The 20,353-nt window shown below is 38.3% G+C and overlaps 1 protein-coding gene across 3 annotated transcripts in view; it reads left to right on the top strand.

Annotated features, from left to right (window-relative positions):
• The first annotated feature begins 14,017 nt into the window (after positions 1 to 14,017).
• GOLIM4 (golgi integral membrane protein 4) overlaps positions 14,018 to 20,353 on the top strand; it is a 79,567-nt gene continuing 73,231 nt past the window's right edge. For 2 of the 3 annotated variants that reach the window (XM_012734491.1, XM_004674936.2), the window contains exon 1: positions 14,020 to 14,523. In XM_012734491.1, the coding sequence (XP_012589945.1) occupies positions 14,337 to 14,523 (187 nt within the window). In that variant the 5' untranslated portion in view covers positions 14,020 to 14,336. Of the gene's footprint in view, positions 14,524 to 20,353 lie in introns of all 3 variants that reach the window. The other variant, XM_012734486.1, reaches the window with a different exon arrangement.

Here is a 20,353-nt window from a genome sequence, read left to right as displayed (position 1 = left end):
ATCTTTGCATTCAGGAACATTTTCTTCCTTTTAAGATTATTGTCTATGGATAAACTCCTGGAAGGAAATTACTTAATCAAAGGACATGAATATTTTGTGGGGCTTGATCGCTATTGACAATTTGTTTTCCAGAAAATATATATCAGTACATAGCTTTTGCAGCATATCTGTGAAGTGTATTTTTTATCACATTAAGTAATCTTAATGTATACTTTTAAAAATGTTGCTAGCTTTAGAGATTGGGAGTATTATTTCCATTTCTTTGATTACTAAGACCAAATATTTTCTGAGATATTTGCTGGCTGTTGTATCTTTTTTTTTTTGCTATCTGTTTATAAACTTTGCAATGTTTTATTATCATTTTACTGCCTTTTAACAATATGCATACAATTGTGTGACTAAAGTTGTTAAATATATACAAACAATTATGTAATAAGTTGTTAAATCTATGTTATTTATGCAACCCATTTAATCTATTCAAGATTGTATGTGTGTTTATTTTTAAATTTTAGCAGTATTTTATATGCAACAGTTTTTATTTTCAAGTAGTCCAATTGATCTATTTGTTTGACTTTATAGTTTCTGGTGCTTCTTTACAATGCAAGTTGGATTACATTTTTTTTTAAGATTTATTTATTTATGTATATAAGAACTGGGGTACAGGTCAGAGGGATAGAGGATGAGAAGATTCATCAGAGACAAAGTAGGGAGCAGAACAGGCAGATGTACTGAAATACACTGCTGAGGGGAGCAGTGGGCATGTTAGGAGAAGTCTGCCATACCATGTGGGTCACATCCCTGGCCAGGAATCAACCTTGTGCTACAGTCGCTGCATAACTTTACAGTGCTGCATTTTAACCTGTTACACCACCAAGGAGGGCCCAAAAAGTTGGATTCTATTTGAAGTCAGATAAATTTTAGCATACATTTTATTCCAGAAAATTTTCCTTCATTTCCATATTTCATTTTAGCATTTATCCTCCATTATCTATTTTGATAAATGGCAGGAATTGAAAATAGATTTCAACATGTGGCCAAGTTTATTCATGTTCTCAATAAAACATGTGCTTAGACACAGTACTAGACATAATTGATAGAGACATATATTCAGAGGGATATTAGAGTATCTTCTGAGCTGGGGGAGGAGTGCATTTAATCATTTAATTGATTGTGTATGGTGGGGGAGGGGGTAGATGGAAGCCAACTGTTGACATTGGTATTTTCCCATTTTTGTATTGTATAATATCAGCTCACTCCTTAAACAAAACATATTTTATGATCATGGATATGCTTAATTTTTTCAAATTTTAGGGGAAAATGATGGTGGAATGAGGACATGAGCTCATTTGCTCTGTGTACTTTCCACGGTCAGTGACTCCCTAATTGTAAGATAGAGGGCTGCAGATTGCATGGGAAGAAGCATACCTGTGCAGGGAGACATAGCACAGAAGTTGGTCACCACAGTCATGGGAGTCTGGTAGCCAGCTTGCAATTGCAAGAATGACGTCCAGAACTCTTCAAGCATCTGGTTGCAAACCACAGAAGAAAAGCCTCAAGTTGCCATTCAAGAGTCCCTGGACCTCAGACCACAGCAACGAGGGACAGGCAACTTCTGCTGCCCATTGTCAATATCAGCAACAGGAGTGAGACCCAACACAGGCACTTGCATCCAGAGCCATACTGCCCCGGCCCAGGGGCCATTGCCAATGCAGATGCCCTGCTTTCATGTCCAGCAGCATGAGGAAGTGCAAAGCAGCAGCTGCCCACCAGCTACAGGTGGCCCTCCTGACATCTAATCACCAGTCTCTAGAGCTCAGCATCCTATTGCCAGCTTCATGAATGAGACTGGATTGCTCCTAATTCATAATTGTCAGCAGGGATAGCCCAGCCACTACCAACCAATTGCCAATTATCAGCTTCATGAGCTGGAACTGGGCTCCTCACGATATCTAGCCAACATTTGTGGGAGGAGAAGGCCAGCTATAAATAGCCAATCGCTGGGCCTAGATTCCACTGCTTGTGGCACATGAAGCAGAGAACCCAAGGGATCCATGTCTGAAGGAGAGCCCTAGAGATAGTTGTGGGATAATCCTTTGTACAGCAAAAACCAGCACAGATTTCAGCAGGTTGGACACTGAAGAGTTACATACTACAGTGACCAGAGTATGAGTTATGAATGCCTACCACTTCTAATATCAGCACCAGACTAGAAAGCAAATAATAGGGAGAAGAAAATGCATAGCAAATGACAACCTGAGACCAAAGGGTAATACTACAACACAGAAAGGAAACAAACCTCCAGAAGTCACTTACAAAGAAATGAAAGATCTGTTCTTTCTGTCAGATACAGAATCAAATTCAAAACTATTTGATACATAATTCAAAATTGCCAAAAATGGAAGAATATAGAAACAACATAGAAAAATACAAAAAAATACAGAAAACAAAACAAAAAATTAAAGAAAAAAAGTAAAGAAAGAAAATCAAAACCAAAGAATTGAAGCTGAAGCTTTAATTAAGAGAACAATGGAGAAGAGGGATGAAAAATATAATAAAGAAGATTAAAAATAATCTAGATTAAGCCATGAAACAAGGATAAATCAAATGGAAGATTAATCAATGAACTTGGAGGTGAAAATTCATACATACACATGCACACACACAAACATATAAGAAGATAAAAAATAAGAAAAATGAAAAAAAAGTTCAAGAATTAACTGATGGCCTGCAGAGAGAGAAAATAAGAATAATGGTGATCTAGAAGGAAAAGAAACAGAGAAGGGAAAAGCAAAATTTTAAAGAAGTGAAATAGTAAAGCAGTAAGCCTGAAAGAGCTAAATATGCAAATCCATGAAGCTAAAGAACACCAGAGTATCTAAACAAAATGAGACCCGTACCAAGACAAATAGAGAAACTTCCAAGAGTTCAAAACAAAGAAAGAAAACAGAAGCTATCAAGGGGAAGAAGCAAATAACCCATAAAGGCTGCCAGAAAGACTAACATCAGACTTCTCTGAGGAAATACTAAAGGCAAGGAGAGAATAGAGTGACATACTTAATTAAAATAAAACTATTCCAGCCAAGAATATTCTATTCTGCAAGGCTTTCCTTCAGATATGAGTGAGAACAAAAAGCAGTCTCAGACAAAGTGAAACAAATGAGTTTTTAAATACTAGCCCTCTCCCACCCCTATTCCCCATAACTGTTGAAAGGACTTTTCATATCTAAACCAAAGAAGGGGACATACACATAAGTATTAACAAGAAAATAGAACCAAAAAGTTAAAGATAAAACAACAGCAACAACAGGCTTTCCTATATCAATTATCTCTCTAAATATAATAAATGACAAAATCACCGTTAAAAGACACAGGATATCTGATTAGATAAGGAAAGAGAATCTAAATCTCTACTGTCCCAGAATACACACCTGAGGTCCAAAGGCAAATGTAGACTCAGACTAAAGGGTTGGAAAACAATCCTGCAAGTGAATAGAACACCAGGGAAGGCAGAGCCAGACATACTTATATCAGAAAAAAAATAGATCACCAGTTGAAAAGACATTAACAAGATACAGGGATCAACAATACCAGTGGAAGCATAATGCTCATTAACATATACTCACTGCACAAAGGAACACCACAATATTTTAGGCATTTTCTATGAACTCTGAAAACAATGGAAAAACATATTCATACCAGGGGACTTTAACAACTCATTCTCACCAATGGACAGATCAATTGGACATAAAATAAAAAAGAACACAATAGCCTTCAACAAAGAATTAAATCATGCAGACATATTAGACATTTATTGGGCACTGAACTCCCCCCGAAACCTAAATAGCCTTTAAAAAAATGCATATGGGATGTGCTCCAGAATTGATCACATATTGAGTCAAGTATTAACAAAGTTATGAAAATTTAAACCATAATATTGGGGCCTCCCTGGTGATACAGGTATTAAAGTCTCAGTGCTATCAACTGCCTCCAAACATTGAAGCCTGTTTCCCATTCCCAGCTAGGGAACTGACCCACATGGCACAGCAGATCTCTCCTTTCTAACCAATTACTCCCCTCAGCAATGTATTTCAGTAGATCCATCTTTTCTGCTCCCCACTCTGTCTCTGGTAAATTATTTTACCCTCACCCCTGTATCTCTGGTCTACATCCAGTTCTTATATTCAGAAATAAATTTAAAAGATCTTAAAATAAAAGAAACGAAAAATAGAAAAAACAGAAGTCATGTATCTTCTCAGACCATAGAAGTATCAAATTAGAAATCAACCACAAAAAAAAAAAAACAGGAAAAAATTCACATACATAGAAAATAAAAAAAAAATGCATTGCCAAAGACTTCTGGGTTAATAAGAAAATCAAGGAAAAAGAAATACCTTAAGACAAAAGGCAATGAGGACATAACCTTCCAGAACTTATTGGACACAGAAAGAGTAGTACAAATAGGGAACTGTTTAACTATATAGGGTTACATCAAGAAACAAAAAGAGTTCAAATAAATAGCGTTATTTCTCACCCTGAGGAACTAGGAGAAGAAAAACAGACACAATGAAAAGCCAAGGGAAGAAAAGACATAATAAAAATAAGGAGGGAAATAAATGAAGTAGAAATAAATAAAATATTGTCTGCAAAGGATTAATGATACCAAATTCTGTTTCTATGAAAAATAACAAATCTCTAGTGATGTACACTAACAAAATAGGGAGAAAGTTCAAATAAATAGGATCAGACATGAAAGGGAAGTTACAACAAACATTGCAGAAATCTAGAGGTTAATAAATGACTACTAAGAACATTTATTTGCTAACAACTTTAATAGTTAAGAAGGTGAAGACAAATTCTTAGAATTATAAAATCATTACAAATTTTATAGAGAAGAAACAGATAAATAAAATAGACTAATAACAAGCAAGGGAATTGAAATAGCAATCAAAAATCAAGAAAATAAAAACTACAGGACCAGATGGCTTCAACAGTGTATTCTACCAAACCCTCAAAAATGAACTAATTCCTATCTTCCTCAGACCCATAAAAAAACCGAGAAAGGAGTAAATTTCCAAACACATTTTATGAGGTACAAATCGCTCTAATGCAAAAATCATAAAGACAACATACACAAAAAGAAAACTACAAACTTATTCACTTAATGAGTGTAGTGCAAAAATCCTCAACAAAATTTTAGCAAACAAAATCAAACAAGGCATTAAAAGGGATAACCCCACAACAAATTGGGATTTGTACTAGGGACACAGTTTGGTTCCATATCTGAAAGTCAATCAATATAATTTACCACATCAATAAAAGGAAAGATAAAATCCATATGGACATATTGATATATCTTGAGAAAGCCTTTTGTAAATTCAGTATCAATTTTTAATGAATGCCCTGAACTAACTGGGGATAACTGGGGATATATCTATTTTTAAGATTTATTTATTTATGTATATAGAATTGGGGTACAAGCCAGAGGTATAGGAACAGGGAGAGGATTCACCAAAGACAGAGAGGGGAGCAGAACAGGCAGATTGATGAAGTACACTGCTGAAGGGAGTAGTGGGTGTGGCAGGAGAGGTCTGCTCTGCCATGTGGGTCACCTCCATGGCCTGAGATTGATGAACTTGACTGAAGTGGCTGCCATGACCTGCAATGCTGCATCTTACCAGTTGTGCCACCAGGGAGGGCCCCGGGGATATATCTTAACACAATGAAGGCCATATATAACAAATCCATAGTTAACATCACTTTCAGTGGCTCAAAACTGAAGGCATTCCCACCAAGCTCTAATACAAGACAAGGATGTTCTCCCAACACTACTATTCAACATAGTATTGGAAGTCTAGGAAGAGCAATTAGCCAAGGAGATAAAGGAATCCATACTGAGAAAAAAGAGATTAAACTGTCATGACCTTCAGGTTTCATGATAACACACCTAGAGGAACCTAAACACTGCACTGATATATTAATTTAAGTGATGTATTAGTTTAGCTGGAGACTCCCTGGTGGCAGCGGGGTCAAATCTCAGAGTTATCTCTTCTATGCCCTGAGTTTAATCCTTGGTCAGGGAATTAGCCCACATATGGCAGAGCAGACCTCTCCTGTCTTGCCCACTGGTCCCATTCACAGTGTATTTCAGTGCATCTACCTGTTCTGCTTCCCATTCTGTTTCTGGTGAATCCTCTCACCCTCACACATACCTCAGGCATATACCCCAGTTCTTCAATACACAAATTAATTAATATTTAAAAAATAAATTAGCATAGCAGATTGGCAGGTTATAAAATCACTACAAAGAATCATCAGTTCTTTTCCTATAAGAAAACAATACTCTAAAAGAGGAAGATTTTTTTTTAAATGAGCCCATTTACAATTACACATACACTAGAAGTAAATCTAACAAAGGAAGTTTATTTTTAAGAGAAGAATACACAATGAAATTGAAAAAGAAAAAAATCCTTTCTGATGTATTAGAAGGATTAGTATTGTCAGTCAACATTGTCAAAAAGGCCATCCTAGTCATAGCAATATACAGATTTCATGCAATTGCTATCAAAACTACACTGGTGGATCTCCCTGGTAGTGCAGGGCTTAAAGACACAGTGCTATCAAGCTGTTGCCAACCACTGCAGTAGGAGTTTGATTTTGGTAGGTCACATTGCTGACCCACATGGCCCAGCAATTCTCTCCTGCCTGGCTCCTATCAGCTGTATATTCCAGTAGATTTGTGTGTTATACTCCTCACTCTGTCTCTGATGAATCCTCTAACACCTCACACATCTTAATGCACCAAAATAGATGAGTCATCCAGGAAGATATAGTATATACATACACAGTGGAATAATACTCAGCCATCAAAAATGTACACCCTTGCCAAATAATGGATGGTGTCACTTATATGTGCAATACAGAGAAACAAAACTAAGGGCCAGCTATAGTCTAAGTAATAACAAACCCTAGGAATCTGAAGGTAAAGCTGAGGCTACCAGAGGATGAAGGAGAGGTGTGACATGAAAACAAAATAGGAAGGGTGCACAATGGTGTACTATGAGTGCTTTAATGGTGTTGAACTATAGTGACAACACCTGAAGGGGAAGATACTATCTCTCTAAACTTCACAGTTGTAAACCAATGAAGGACAGAATACATGGATGCCTGAATGAATAAAGAAATAAATAACTGATGCTCAGGAAAAGAATGTGTCTACATTTCATGCCAGGTGATAAATTTTGGAATACAAATGTGTCACTTTTGTAATTTGTCCTTGCCTAGCTCCTTTCCAAAAACTTTTAAGCATATGTTAATCAAAAAACAAAAACAACAAAAAAGAAAGAAAACAAACCCAAACCTACAAAACAAACATGTTTTTCATATTAGTTTCTTCCTCAGGTTTCACCCAATCTATCTTCCTTCTAAAAATTATCAAATGCAGAATCTACCCTTTCACTCTTCTTCCTTATGTATCAGTTGTCTGTTTATTCCCCAATCCAGTGCAATATTCTGCTTCTCAGTAAACTCTGCAGCCTTGTTTGAGGTCTTTTTGTAGTTCTAGCAGTAACTCTTCACTTTTTAAAGCATCTCTTCTCACTAGCTTTGGTCTCCTTGTTACTTGGTTCTTATACATTTTCTTTGATTGCAATTCCTTCTTTTATCTAGTCATTTGAATGTATAGTAGAGTCACATCATTTCACTTAAGAAACTCAGTGGATCAGAGAAGTCTCTTTCCCCTTGTCTCTCTAAAGCTTTCCCTCCCTCACTGAACTTCAGGGAAGAAGATTCCTGGCACGTGGACAAGTCTTCAGCTAACCTGTACAAACTTACCTACTGATCTATATGCTTAGCAGAGACTAATGGAATTTCCTAAAAACTGTGTGCAATTATATTTGCTGTTTAAATTATGTGATTTTATATAAACAAATGAAACTTGTGGAAAAAGAGCTGTTTCCATGAAAATTAACATGAATGCTTTAGAAAAGTTCTATAATGGCTAGTTGCAGTTTAATTAAGTGGCAGTTGAGGGGAAAAAAGAAAACACTTTCTAATGCAGACATATTAGAACAAAACTACAAAAACGCCTAAAGCACATTGAGTCGCCTTAAAATGCCTTATGTCTGTAAGTTCTTGCACCACTCGGTGAAGCTGAAACTTAATCTAAATGTGGTACTGTGGCATAGAAGACATAGCTGAGTTCTGATAAACAACAGATACATGTACAAATCAAAGGCCTTGGCCTGGCATCAAAACAGAATTCAAGGAAAGCACATTTGCATGTCCATATGTGTCACTTTTTTTCCCCCCAAAGTTAACTGATTCTACTGATTGATCTGTACCATTTGCCTTGTCTAAGAGGACTTCTGCAGAAATATCTTGATTGTATGAGTCCTGTCTTTGCTTACCCTGCCCTATCAATGGATTATATATAACCTCCAACTTAACATCAATTTAGCTTCTAAATAGGTAGCTTTTTGCAGAAAGTCCATGGCTCACCTATCATATACCTCTTACCTTCCACTTTACTCCCAATGCTGTGCCTTGTACACCGTGATTACTTTTCAAAATTGTTGAAAAGTAAAGAGTTATAAAAATATTACTCCCTAAATCATGTAAGAATTAGAGAGCTGACTTGACTAAGTGTATCATGAGAAAATATCTTTGTTTTGGCGTCATGATTTACCTTTTTCAACATCAGAGGAAAGAAGCTCTATTGATAATTATTATTGGAATTTTTATTTTAAACATGGTAAAAAAAAAATAACAAAATTTTAAAAATCAACTGTATGTTTCCAGAAATACAAAGACGCATTTAGGAAGACAATGACAGATGCCACTTCAGCCTTCAGTTTTACTCTATGAAATTTGAAGTTTGTTTCTCTCTCTGTTGGCTTATTTTCTCTGAGCTAGGCAGGACAGAAAGGATTGTCTTTTCCATTTACAGATGAGAATTAAATGTCCTAATAGTTAATGGTTTACTCTTGATCTTACACACAGTTTGTGACTATAGAGTTAATGAAGATTGTGCTCCCCACCTCCTGGCCCACTGCCCAGCTTGCCTGCTCTGCCCTTCTTGCCTGCTTGGATGATAGTGACTTTTATGGATCTGTACCCTGGCATTTGCATCTGTGTTTCCTTTTAATTGAGCCTAAGTCTCTTTACAGTAGGGCAGGAGAATCAGGAACTAAATAGTGAAGTCACACCCATCTCTCCACACCTATTGCTCAACTTTACAATAGGCTTTTTGAGATAATATGCAAGAAATGTTCAGTTCTTTGACTATGTTCCTTAACGTCTTCCTATTAATTTACCCAAATTATTTTCCAATGATTAGTGGTTACTTTAACAAAAATAAAGGGCAGAAATGATTGTTCTCTTCAAGGAAGTTTGCTTTAGATTAGTTCACATTTTTAAGGAAAGCCACACTTTTATGTATGTGTGTGAGTGGTGGAAAGTGAAAGGAATAGTCACAGACAAGAATTCTGGGAAGCCAAAGGGATTGCTAGGGTGTTGGCTATCAGATATTGAAGTCTTGAACTAAAAACAAAATGAGAAGCACATTAAAATGAGAAAAATATTTCCACTTCACAATTTTAAGTTGAGCTGAATTTATTAGCTAACTCTTTAATTTGAAAGTTTATTCTACTTTATATTTAAGTAAAAACATGGGCATCAATCCTTTGAATCAATCCTTTGTTTTGATTCAAAATGCTCATGGAAACTAGAGCATGATGGATACTACAGCATGTTTAGGGAGCAGGTTCTGATTTCCTTTAGTAATAGTTCTGAAATTGAATGTTGAATTTCTGAACAGGGACTTAACATTGGACATATCATAAGGATGACCAGCCATGTCTAGAGACAATTAAGAAATTACTACAAATACCTATCATATAAAACATTAAAATTTAATGTCAATTCTATAAAATATTAATGGATAAACCAAGCACATCCTTTAGAAAAAATAATCTAATTAACTCAACATTGGGTGGTGTGGACTTTTAAATGCAGATATCATTGGCTGCTGATCTCTCCGTGATCTCTCTACTCTTCTGGAGTCTCTCCTACTGAGTTACTGAAGGCAGTCAGACAGTAGAAAAGCTCTAAGAAAACACAGAGGCAAGATTTGGGACGTTAACCTCACCTCTGAGTCTCACCTCTTTTCCATTTTAAGAACCAAAACTATTTCTTAAGGGAAAGTCTAGGGTATGCTAGATGGGCCTGCTATAGAAAGTAGCTGGAGAAGATCCATATGTTAAAGAAGTTCTGTTTCATTATTTCAGCTACAAATGTGGCAAGCTGGAACTTCTGAATCATTTCACCCCTTTTCAAAGCAGTCTATATTCAAAAGGCCTTGATTATTAATGCTGATGGTGAAGTTTCTCATTCTGAAAAACAAAATAAAGGCTACAGAATTTACTTTTCCCTCTCCTCTGCCCCCTTAAATAGCTCAAAGTTATAAAAGTGGCAGCTTAGGGAAAGAGCAAAGCAAAGGCACCAATCCATACTGAGCAAATTTCAATTTCTTTGTTGCATGCTTAGCCACAGAAGGTCTTACTTTGCTAATCTGCTAACAATTACCACCAGGCCATTAGCAAAATCTGGTGAAAAGGAGTTTTAAAACATATCGCAAAGAACCCTCCAAATGACAGAACAGAAGCTTAATGTAGCTTCCCTTACCCTTCAAAACAGGTCAGGTAAAGATGGCAAGCAGTGGAAACTAATTAAGTGATAGCAAATGGATGAAGTGGCAAAAAGGCAAAAGTAAGGAATGAAGCTTCCAAAGAGGAAAAATAAGAGATGATCACCACAATAAATCTGGTCTGCACCCATCACCACATATAATTACAAATTAAAAAAATAATAATTCTCTATTTCTTAGGTGTTTGTTTCTCTTGTAAATTAAAAAAAAATTCTTTTCATAATAAAGACATTTAATGAAAATTATAAACATAATGGAAATCATTCTAGAATCTAGAGCATTAAAGTCACCTATTTTTAAAAATTAGAGATTAGCTGTACTCCTCAACATTGGTTTTCTTGCCCTTGGCTGCTTTGAAAACATACAAATTGTAATAAAATCCACTACAACTGGAGAGAATTTTAAGGTCCTCAATTTTAATTTAGCCCTCCTCAGCTGTAAGGCATCAAAATCTCTTTAATTTCTTAACAACCAAATATTAAATTGTTGAAATAACTCAGGATTCGTAACTTTTAAGTAATATACTGTTAATTAATTATACAGTGTATGGAAATATAGCTATATAATACTATTTTTAAAATGATAAAGAGGCAAAAATAAGACAAAGTTAGTAACACACCTAGCAAGACCAATATAAATAGCTTAACTATTAAAATCACAACCCAAAGGCAATACTATGCAAATTTTGTTTCTAAGTCCTGGATAACATCTTCAATATTGGCCTCGAAAAAGCTCTATATTGATATGTTCAAGAAACTACCAGCATACTCTACCTTGGAAAAGTAATATAATAAAGATACTGCCATTAGTGATTTTATGTACTTTTATATACCCTTTTTGAATTTGAAGTAATGGATAAGTTCAGGTAATAATTTTTGTTCTCTTCAAATTTTATGACTAAAATATTGAGCTGTGTTTTATGGCCTACATTTATTATATTCTGTAGAGTCAGCCAGCAGCTTTAGGCAAAGAAAATCTTTGGAGTCTGGAATCATTTGCAAGGAAATCAGAGGTTCAAAATGAGTAATCATATATTCCAGGAACATAAGCATTTCCAAAGATTCCTAAATACAACTAAGTATGGCATACAACAATAATTTTCCAACCCTCTATACAGTTTCTGTTTTTGCTTTGGGGTTAGGATAATTTTCAGTTCTAGAGTGGGCCAGACTTGTTGCTATAATATTTCACTTCCTTCAGAGCAGTTTTGGTAGTTTATTTTGCAGAAAGAGTTTGTTCAGCAAATTGTACACTTGCAAAAGTAAGGAATTTTTAGTTATGAAGAATCTTTACAAGGTCACAGTAATCATCTAGTTTTAATTTCTAAGCGACTGAATGAAAGAGGGAAATTTAAACAGTGGTAGATTCCATAAGTAAGACCATTTGATATACAACAGAACAATACTCCGAAACTGTTTTAGATCTTTTTCTTTTTTTCAGTTTTAATGGACCATAATCAATATGTTACTACTTGTTTAAATATAATGAAAACTTAGCTTCTACTAATGAAAAAGCTGGAAAAGGATTCTGATTTTGATCTGAATTGTAATCCGGCTGAACTAACTTTTTCTGTTTGAAATAGGGCTTATAGCTATCAGTTACTTAATAAACTTTATTTATGAAAGGAAGCCTAAGACTAAACCTGGCTATGATAAGTGAGACAGTGTATTTGTAAGGGCATTTTTAAAACTATTGTAAGAATTTGTTAAAAGTACATTTAATTTTCACGGGCATAAATGTCACAAACATTTTGTTTGTGATTTTAGCATTCTCTAACTTCAGGGTTCACCTATAAAGATTTCTACAACAGGGACTGTCTGTATGATGTATTTGACAAAACAGATTTAACCCTCATTTTGAACACTCACTGGCCATTTTTGATGATAACTAAATTTTGGGTTGAATATCTTAAAAAGTATGCAATATATGTAATATATATGTATGTAATATATTCCACTACACTACAAAGGCATTTGAAAAATGACTTATTTTCTTTAGAATTTAGGTCAAGTACAGACACAAAATTATGTGTGCTTAACCTCAATTTAGCCTCTTAACTACATAGAAAGAACAAATGCACCATGGATTTTCTTTGAAGAGGTCTGTGGTTATTTGGTTTGTTTAACTTGCTTTTACATAGGGAACCTTTGCTGGCCTTTGAACTGGAAATGAAAAAATGTGGCTAATGTATTTTTTGCCACCAATAAAACAAATGCAAAAGACAAAATAAATGCATTTGTCAGCTCGTAAGATTTGTGTTTTAAATTATTCTATTTGCAGCGGTGGTGGGGAGGTGGTGGTTGGGCTGGGTTTGGATGAGATCATCTCTTTCCTCTCTGCCAAAGACAGGCTGATTTCCCCAACCCACGCGGACAGTTGAAAAGCAAATCTAGCGTGCCTGAGTCTCCCGACTCGTGTCCTGCCATCTGTGGGCTCACACGCAGCCGAGCTAGTAAACTAGATGGGGGACGACTCGGTTGGCAAGGCATCCGATCCACTATGAGATTTTGTTGACGATGTAGCTATCCCTTGTGCCTGCCGCATCTGCCCACTGGATAAGAGAAAGGGAGCTCGATAGAGTACGCTTTCATATACAGTCCACTCTTTCACATACAGTCACTCTACTACTCTCCCACGTGCGTCCCGAGTGCTGGGTCACACACACACACACACACACACACACACACACACACACACACGTGTGCACCGCACTTCACGCCGCAAGATAAGACTGTCCCCCACGAACCCCAGCTTCCCCGCCCCTGGTTTCCCACCCAACCACACTCCACGTGGGTGCAGCCTAGCGCGGGTCACTTAGCCCCTAATCAGCCCCAGCAGAGGGAGGGAAGACGCGGCACTGGGGTCGGATGGACAAAACTGGCGTCCAATGGAGCCCCGTACAGCCTCCCCAAAGGGAGGGAGCGGAGGCTCCGACCGGCCCAATGAGCGGGGATCCCGAATGGGACTTCCTCTTGGAATCCCGTTGGCCAGAATAGCGGGGCCGTGGTGACACGTAAGTTGGGTGGGAGGCGGTGGAGGCCGAGACTGGGGCAGCCCCTTCAGTGACACCGGTGCTGTCCTCCACCCCGGTGGAGACAGCCGGCCCCCAGCCTGCACCCACTCAGGCGAGTCGCGCGCGGAAGCTCCGCTGGGCAGCAGGGACTCTTTGTTGGGCGCGCAACCCTCCTTTTGGTGGCAACAAAGTCACGCAGTGGGAGCAGCCGCGAGGGGGCGGGAGCGGCTGGGCGGGACTCGGAGCACCGCCTGGGACAGCCTGGCCAAAAAGTGGGGAGGAGGCAGGAGCGACCGGCGGCGTCTGGGGCCCGCGCGAGGACCGCGCGTGCAGAAGTATGCGGAGGGCCCCCTCTCCGGCCCGGGCACTAGAGGGGAGCACGCCTAGCAAAAGTTTGGCGGCGGCGGCCCGGACGGCGTCGATGGCTGCGCGCCCCGCGGCGCGCGGGGGCTGAGCAGGCGCCACTTCCCCTCCGGCCCGGCTTTTGTGTCTCGCGTCCTCTGCTCATGCCGCGTCCGGCCACCTCCTGTGGCGGCCGCTGCTGAGGCGCTCGCTCCCGGGAAGGGGAGGAAAGAACCGCGGCGGCTAGGGGCTGCCGCGGCGCTGGGTCCCAGCGGGACTATGGGAAACGGGATGTGCTCCCGAAAGCAGAAGCGAATTTTCCAGACGCTGCTGCTGCTGACGGTGGTGTTCGGCTTTCTCTACGGAGCGATGCTGTACTACGAGCTGCAGACGCAGCTGCGGAAAGCCGAGGCGGTAGCACTCAAGTACCAGCAGCACCAGGAGTCCCTGTCCGCCCAGTTACAAGGTACGGTTAACGGGACGCGCGCGCCAGGGGCCAACTTCGCCCCGCGCCTCCCTCCCGGCCGCTGGCAAAGTGCCTGGGGGGAGCCGTTGGCACAGCCGTGCACCCGGCCCTCAGGGACATCAGAGGCGAGCCCCGTGGGGCGGCCGGGGCCCTGGTGTGTCAGGGGAGATGACTTCCCCAGCGTCCCGCGTCATTCCGCGCGGGTCCTTTTGAAACTGGCATCAGCCTGCGGCCAGGTTAGGCGCTGGCCAGCGGGGTGCGGAGCCCTGGAGCCCAGCACTTGTCGAGGCCCAGCTGCGGTCAGGCCGACCAGCCCAGAGAACCTCCCACTGCTCTGCTGCCCAACCAGAGTGTCCTGCTTTCATCATTTCTAGGTTTTTGCTTTACCGTCAGTTTGGCTTTGTCAGTAGCCTCTGAAATAGGAGGTTGGCAGAGGTTTCTCAGACTGATATTTTTTCCCCCAAGTTGCGTTTTAGTAACCTAGCCAAATGGCCCAGTACAGTTGAACATCAAGCTCCTAGTTCTTAGTTCTTTTTTTCGGTGGACTTAATAGAGTGGCTAGAGGGGGCTGAAATGTTGGTGAAGTCCACAAGTCCACATAATGCTGTTCACCATCATGCAAGTTTTATTATTATTTTTTTAAAGAAAAATTGTTTGCTTTCCTGAATAACTCTTCCTCAACCCCCACTCCCCAAAGCTGGGGTGGAGTGTGTGGGTGTAATTTACAGTTAGCCTTGAGGAGTCCAGGGAGACAGTTTTTCACGTTGCCAGACACAACAAACACTGCTTGAGCAAGAACTGCAAGAAGACTTAAAGCTTGTGTACTGTTTTAGAATCTCATTTCATGTAAATTTCAGAAACATAAATGATGTATGACTGCAAAGTAAGCACCATGTGATCTTGTTGAGTGCACAACTGGCATCCTAAAACTATTTTTGAAAGAGTTTACTTGAAATTGTGGTTAGTTTTTAATACTTACACAGTTCTCATCCCACCCCACCCCCAAAATAATAACATTAAAGAACTCTGAGAAATAAAATGTTGACAGACTGCTTTGCTGATAATGCAAATATATTTATTTTCTATTACTAGGAAGCGGCAGGCTGGGTGGATATTTGTGCAAGTGTAGTATACTCAAATATAAAACAGATGCCTTTTCATCACTTCAGCTATTTTGGGTGTTTTGTAGTAAAAAGAAAAATTTTAAATGAACGAAAATGATCCACAACTGATTGCTTGGTCTTATTTACTCTTCCCAATTTAGAAGAAAAGGGAGTATTCTTAGCTTACTGACGCTACATAGCTAGAGGAGTGAAAATACATGAGCTTTGCTTGGTTAAAAAGGAAAAACTGTTTGGATAGACTTAGGTTCAAGTTATGTTTCCTTAAATTTGCAGAAATTACCCATTAATTTTAGTTGGAATGTGAGTTTGGATGTTTATTTTCTCATTTGTTTAGGAAGTGTCAGCAGCTTTTCTGTAACTACTTCATTATTGCCCAACCAGGGGAGAGAGCCGCCTCCACTAGTGGTAAAGCAGAAGACTTTCGCTTAAAATAGTGAATTACACAGATCACATTAAGTTGGTGCCTTGTCTTATAGTGCAGGAGAACAGTTGCTGTCATGTTCACCAGCGCATTACAGGCACTGACACTCAGGAGAGAGCAGTATGTTTTTATTCAATCAACAAACAAAAGCAAGTCACTCTAATTGTGGTGAAAAATGAATTCTACTCACTTCTCACTTCTTTCAACTTCCCCAGGCTTCATTTCTATTTCTCAGCTTTTTGAAATCCAAAGTGCATAATATTTTGTTCATTAGGTCATTTTCTTCAACTGCCAGTGAAAGGAGTTGACTGAGAGGCTGGTTTCTGAATTATGGCTTTTATTTGCAGTAACTGCATTTGAAAATCATTGTTTCTTCTTTGATTTGCCTTCTTTTGGTGGCAGAAGTGGAGGGGAGGAGTGGTAACCAGGTTATACAGACTATTAATAGCTGCATTTACTTTGTAGCAGGAGATGTCTTATCTAGTTTGAGTAGTCTTAAAGTCTGTTTCTTAATTTATCTTTTTGCCATTTCCTCTTGAATTGTGCTGCTGCAATACTTGCAGTACGATTTTGTACCAGGCACTATTGCTCAAGAAGGCTACAGGCTTTTATTTATTTATTTTTAATGTATTTATTTCTGTTGTATTTAGCATGGATTTCATATCTGCAGGACATTTAATGAAGATTTTCTAATGATAATGCAGCTTCCCCCCCCCTTTTTCAAAGGCAGATGACATTTTACTCAGTAGATCCATGTAATGCTGCAGAGGTGGGTTTTAGGGCTTTTAGCATCTCCATTCTTATGACTTACTCAGTTGTATGAGAGCTAGTGACCTAACTTGGATTAAAGAACAAGTGTCCTCCATCCCTTTAATGACTATTGAAAGTTTTAAAGTTATGGTTCTATAATATGACTTAAGTGAACATATTTAGTTCCACTTCCAAGATAATTTGGAAAGTAGATTGTTAACTGTAAGTGCATTTTGAGGTAGAAAAGTCCCAAAATAGGAAAAAGGGTTGGGTGACATGGGAAACCATTTTCCACTAAAAAAAATGTGTCTCTGCCAATCTGCCTCTCTCTTAAACACTGTAGCTTAATGATTCTGAGAAGTGGGACACAGGTCACATACTGGTGGCAGAGGCGGTAGTAACAACCTTTGATCAGGGTGGTGTTTATATTACCTTTAAAAATTAATAGTAGGTCCTTTTTTAACCTTTTGAGAAAATTAAGTGCCCCCAAACAGATGAGTGGATCAAGAAGATGTGGTATATGCACAATGGAATATCACTCAGTGGTCAAAAGATATATTACGCCCTTTATGGCAACATGGATGGAGCTGGAAGGGACTTTGCTAAATTAAATAAATTTAAAGGAGAAAGACCATCTTAATGGTGTCACCTTTATGTAGAATATAGAGAAATCAAAGGGTCAGATAAAGCCATACTTAAAAAAAAAAAAAAAAAAAAACTAACCCTTGAAAATTGTAGAACTAAGATATCCAGAGGGAGGTAGGGAGGTAGGTATCCATAATCCTACTTCCCTCTGGGATTGAGGGATTATGAAGGGATTATGGTGGCAGACTGTGGATACTTTAATACTGGATACACTGTGGTAACTACACCTGAAGGGGTGATTTTGTATTTCCAAAATACCAAAAGCCATGTAAGCCAACATGATCTCAATTTAAAAAAAAAAAATGTTACCATCTTTCCTATGGGCCATGCACCAATCTCAATGTCTCAACACAGTGGTTCTCAGCTTTGATTGTCCACTACAATCACAAGGCAATTAAATTGCAATTTTCTGGGTGGAACTCACCTGGCAGTTTCCCCAGGTGCCATCAGATTTGCAAACTACTGCCCTAAAAATCTTAAAACTGTTTCACCTATTCTTCCTGGGCTTGAAAGCCATTTAGATTATTTAATTTTCTTTACCCTAAGTATATAATTTAATTCTTGCCCTGTACATTTTGTATGACCTGAACCTTGCTTTTCTTATTTATATAATGGAGAATGACCTATTTCTTTAGGGGTATTGTGAAGATAAAATAATACCTATCAAGCTCCCAACACATACCTGGCACATAGGTACTGCTCATGTAAGATTCCTTTATCATCATAGTCCCTGTTTAAAGTAAGGTATTTCATCTTCTTCTCGGATTTGTCATGGTAAAATTTTGAAGTAGATAATTTATTTTTTATGGGTAGCTACTGTCTTTCATAGTACCTAAATAGAACCCAAAGGAAATAGGCAAATTGGTATAAATCTAAGGACTTCACTCTGGAGAAGGGATCTTCTGTGATAATTTAAATTTAAGATCACAGTGTGGCTATTGAGCTATTGATTAACCTAATTCTGTATCATAACATATTAAGAGAGGGTGTAACTAACCGGTAGAGGTAGGCAATAACCTTGTGCAATCTCTTTGGGAGAGAGTGTAACAACTTGATTTTTTTTTTTTTTTTTTTTTTTAAGTAGGGACAGAAGCCCCTCATTCCTAAAGCATTGTGTTAGATCATTGTAATGGTTTTGGTCTTCCAGCAATGAAGGAAAGGTTTATACAATGTTGTTTTTCAGTGTTCCTGTCCAGATAGTTTTTTTTTATTTTTTACAACCATTCAATATTAAAAAAAAGTTCATTGCCTATAAAAGTTACATTGTTATTTAAGTTATTTATTTATTTATTTATTTATTTTGGTATTGTGTTCCCCTGAAACAAAGGACAGCCAGCAAGCCAGCAAGTTTGAGCATTAATACATCCTGTGTTGTAACTGCTCGCTTCTTTGTTTTCAGCCTACCCTAGATCTGCTTTTGGATTTTTTTTTTCTGCAGCTCAGGGCAATTCTTTTTAAAATTCATTGATCTCCAGTGTCTAGTGCCTGGCATAGAATAGAGACTTAATAAATAGTAGATTTATACCTCTAAATGGTGTTTTCTTTCTTTATGAATGTGCTCATGTGATATGTGGCTCATGACATGTAGTGGCTATGAGGACTGAGAAGTCAGAGCACTTGGATTTTATTGCTTGCTATCTTTGTTCCTTGCTTTGTGACCTTAGACACGTTATTTAACTTATCTGTGGCTGCTTTTCCTTATATATAAAATAGCCAGATTAATTGCACTTTTAAATATGTTGTCAAGAGGCAGATTTTGACTAATGGTAAACCTACAACAGAATGATTCATAGACTTTTGGCGATTTCAACCCAAGCTCCATGGTCATGCAAGGTAGCTACTAGCTATACTCATCTTCAAGCATAAAGTTAGGAGTTACAGCTATAAATTAGGTATTGTCTATTAGGTGGACATTTTCACAAAGTGAATCTTGCAGTCTAAAGGTGATATTTCCCAAGACTGTTTAATTCTGTCTTTTAAAAAATGGAGTAAACATACATGTTCTTCACGTTCAGTAGTTTTAAAAACTGTTCTAAAATCTACTCCCTGAATTAAAGATAAAACTTTCCAGATAACTTTTAAAAGTTTAATTCAGTTAAGGTTTATGACTTACACAAATTTGTATGATTCCACACATATGTATGATTCCACACATTGCCTTTAATTGCCCCTGTTAATCGAGCTAATCAGTATTTGACCATGTGAGAAAATTGCTCATTATCTGTAAGTCTTCATTTTAAGACCTTAGTAGATTGGAAGACTTACCTTGACTTTTTCTTTTTTTCAGAGTTGGGGTACTAGATCAGGCTTCAGTGACTCAAGTAGACTGGAGGTGGGAAAGTGAAAAGTATAGCTGGAATGGGCCCAAAAGCAAAGAATTTGATGACACTGGAAGATGGGAGGAAGAGAAAAGGGGACTAATTCTAATTTGTAAATTTTGAAGCTTTGAGAAGGATTCTGCTCATATCTTTATGTCCTGAGAGAGGGAGAGAGAGAGAGAGACAGACAGACAGGGCTAGAGGAGGGAGGCATCAGATACAGTTCAAATATAACTCTGGTGTTTACCAGTAGAATGTCTTTGAACAGGCAAGTTACCTCTGAACTTCAATCTTCATTTTTTTATTTGGCGTGTAACAGTGCTTATCTTTCACACTTGCATGGATTGGAAATACTGTATTTCAGGTGACTAGCAGAGTACTGGAGCTCAGATCACTACATTTACAAGGGGAGATGACTGCTTTTTATTTGCCCAGCCAACAGTGTAGTTCCTTACAGTCTAAATACGATTCTTTTCTTATCTATGTACTCAACTTGGCCAAAACTTGAACTGATTAAGACACACATTGTCTTTTCTATCACATTGACCCCCTCTCCCTCCTTTTTTTTTTTT

Source organism: Condylura cristata, unplaced genomic scaffold (genome assembly GCF_000260355.1).
Source record: "Condylura cristata isolate star-nosed mole 26May11 unplaced genomic scaffold, ConCri1.0 scaffold00003, whole genome shotgun sequence".
In the NCBI taxonomy this organism is placed as follows: domain Eukaryota; kingdom Metazoa; phylum Chordata; class Mammalia; order Eulipotyphla; family Talpidae; genus Condylura; species Condylura cristata.
Note: the sequence above shows the minus strand (reverse complement) of the source record. Positions and strands in the feature narration are given on the sequence as shown.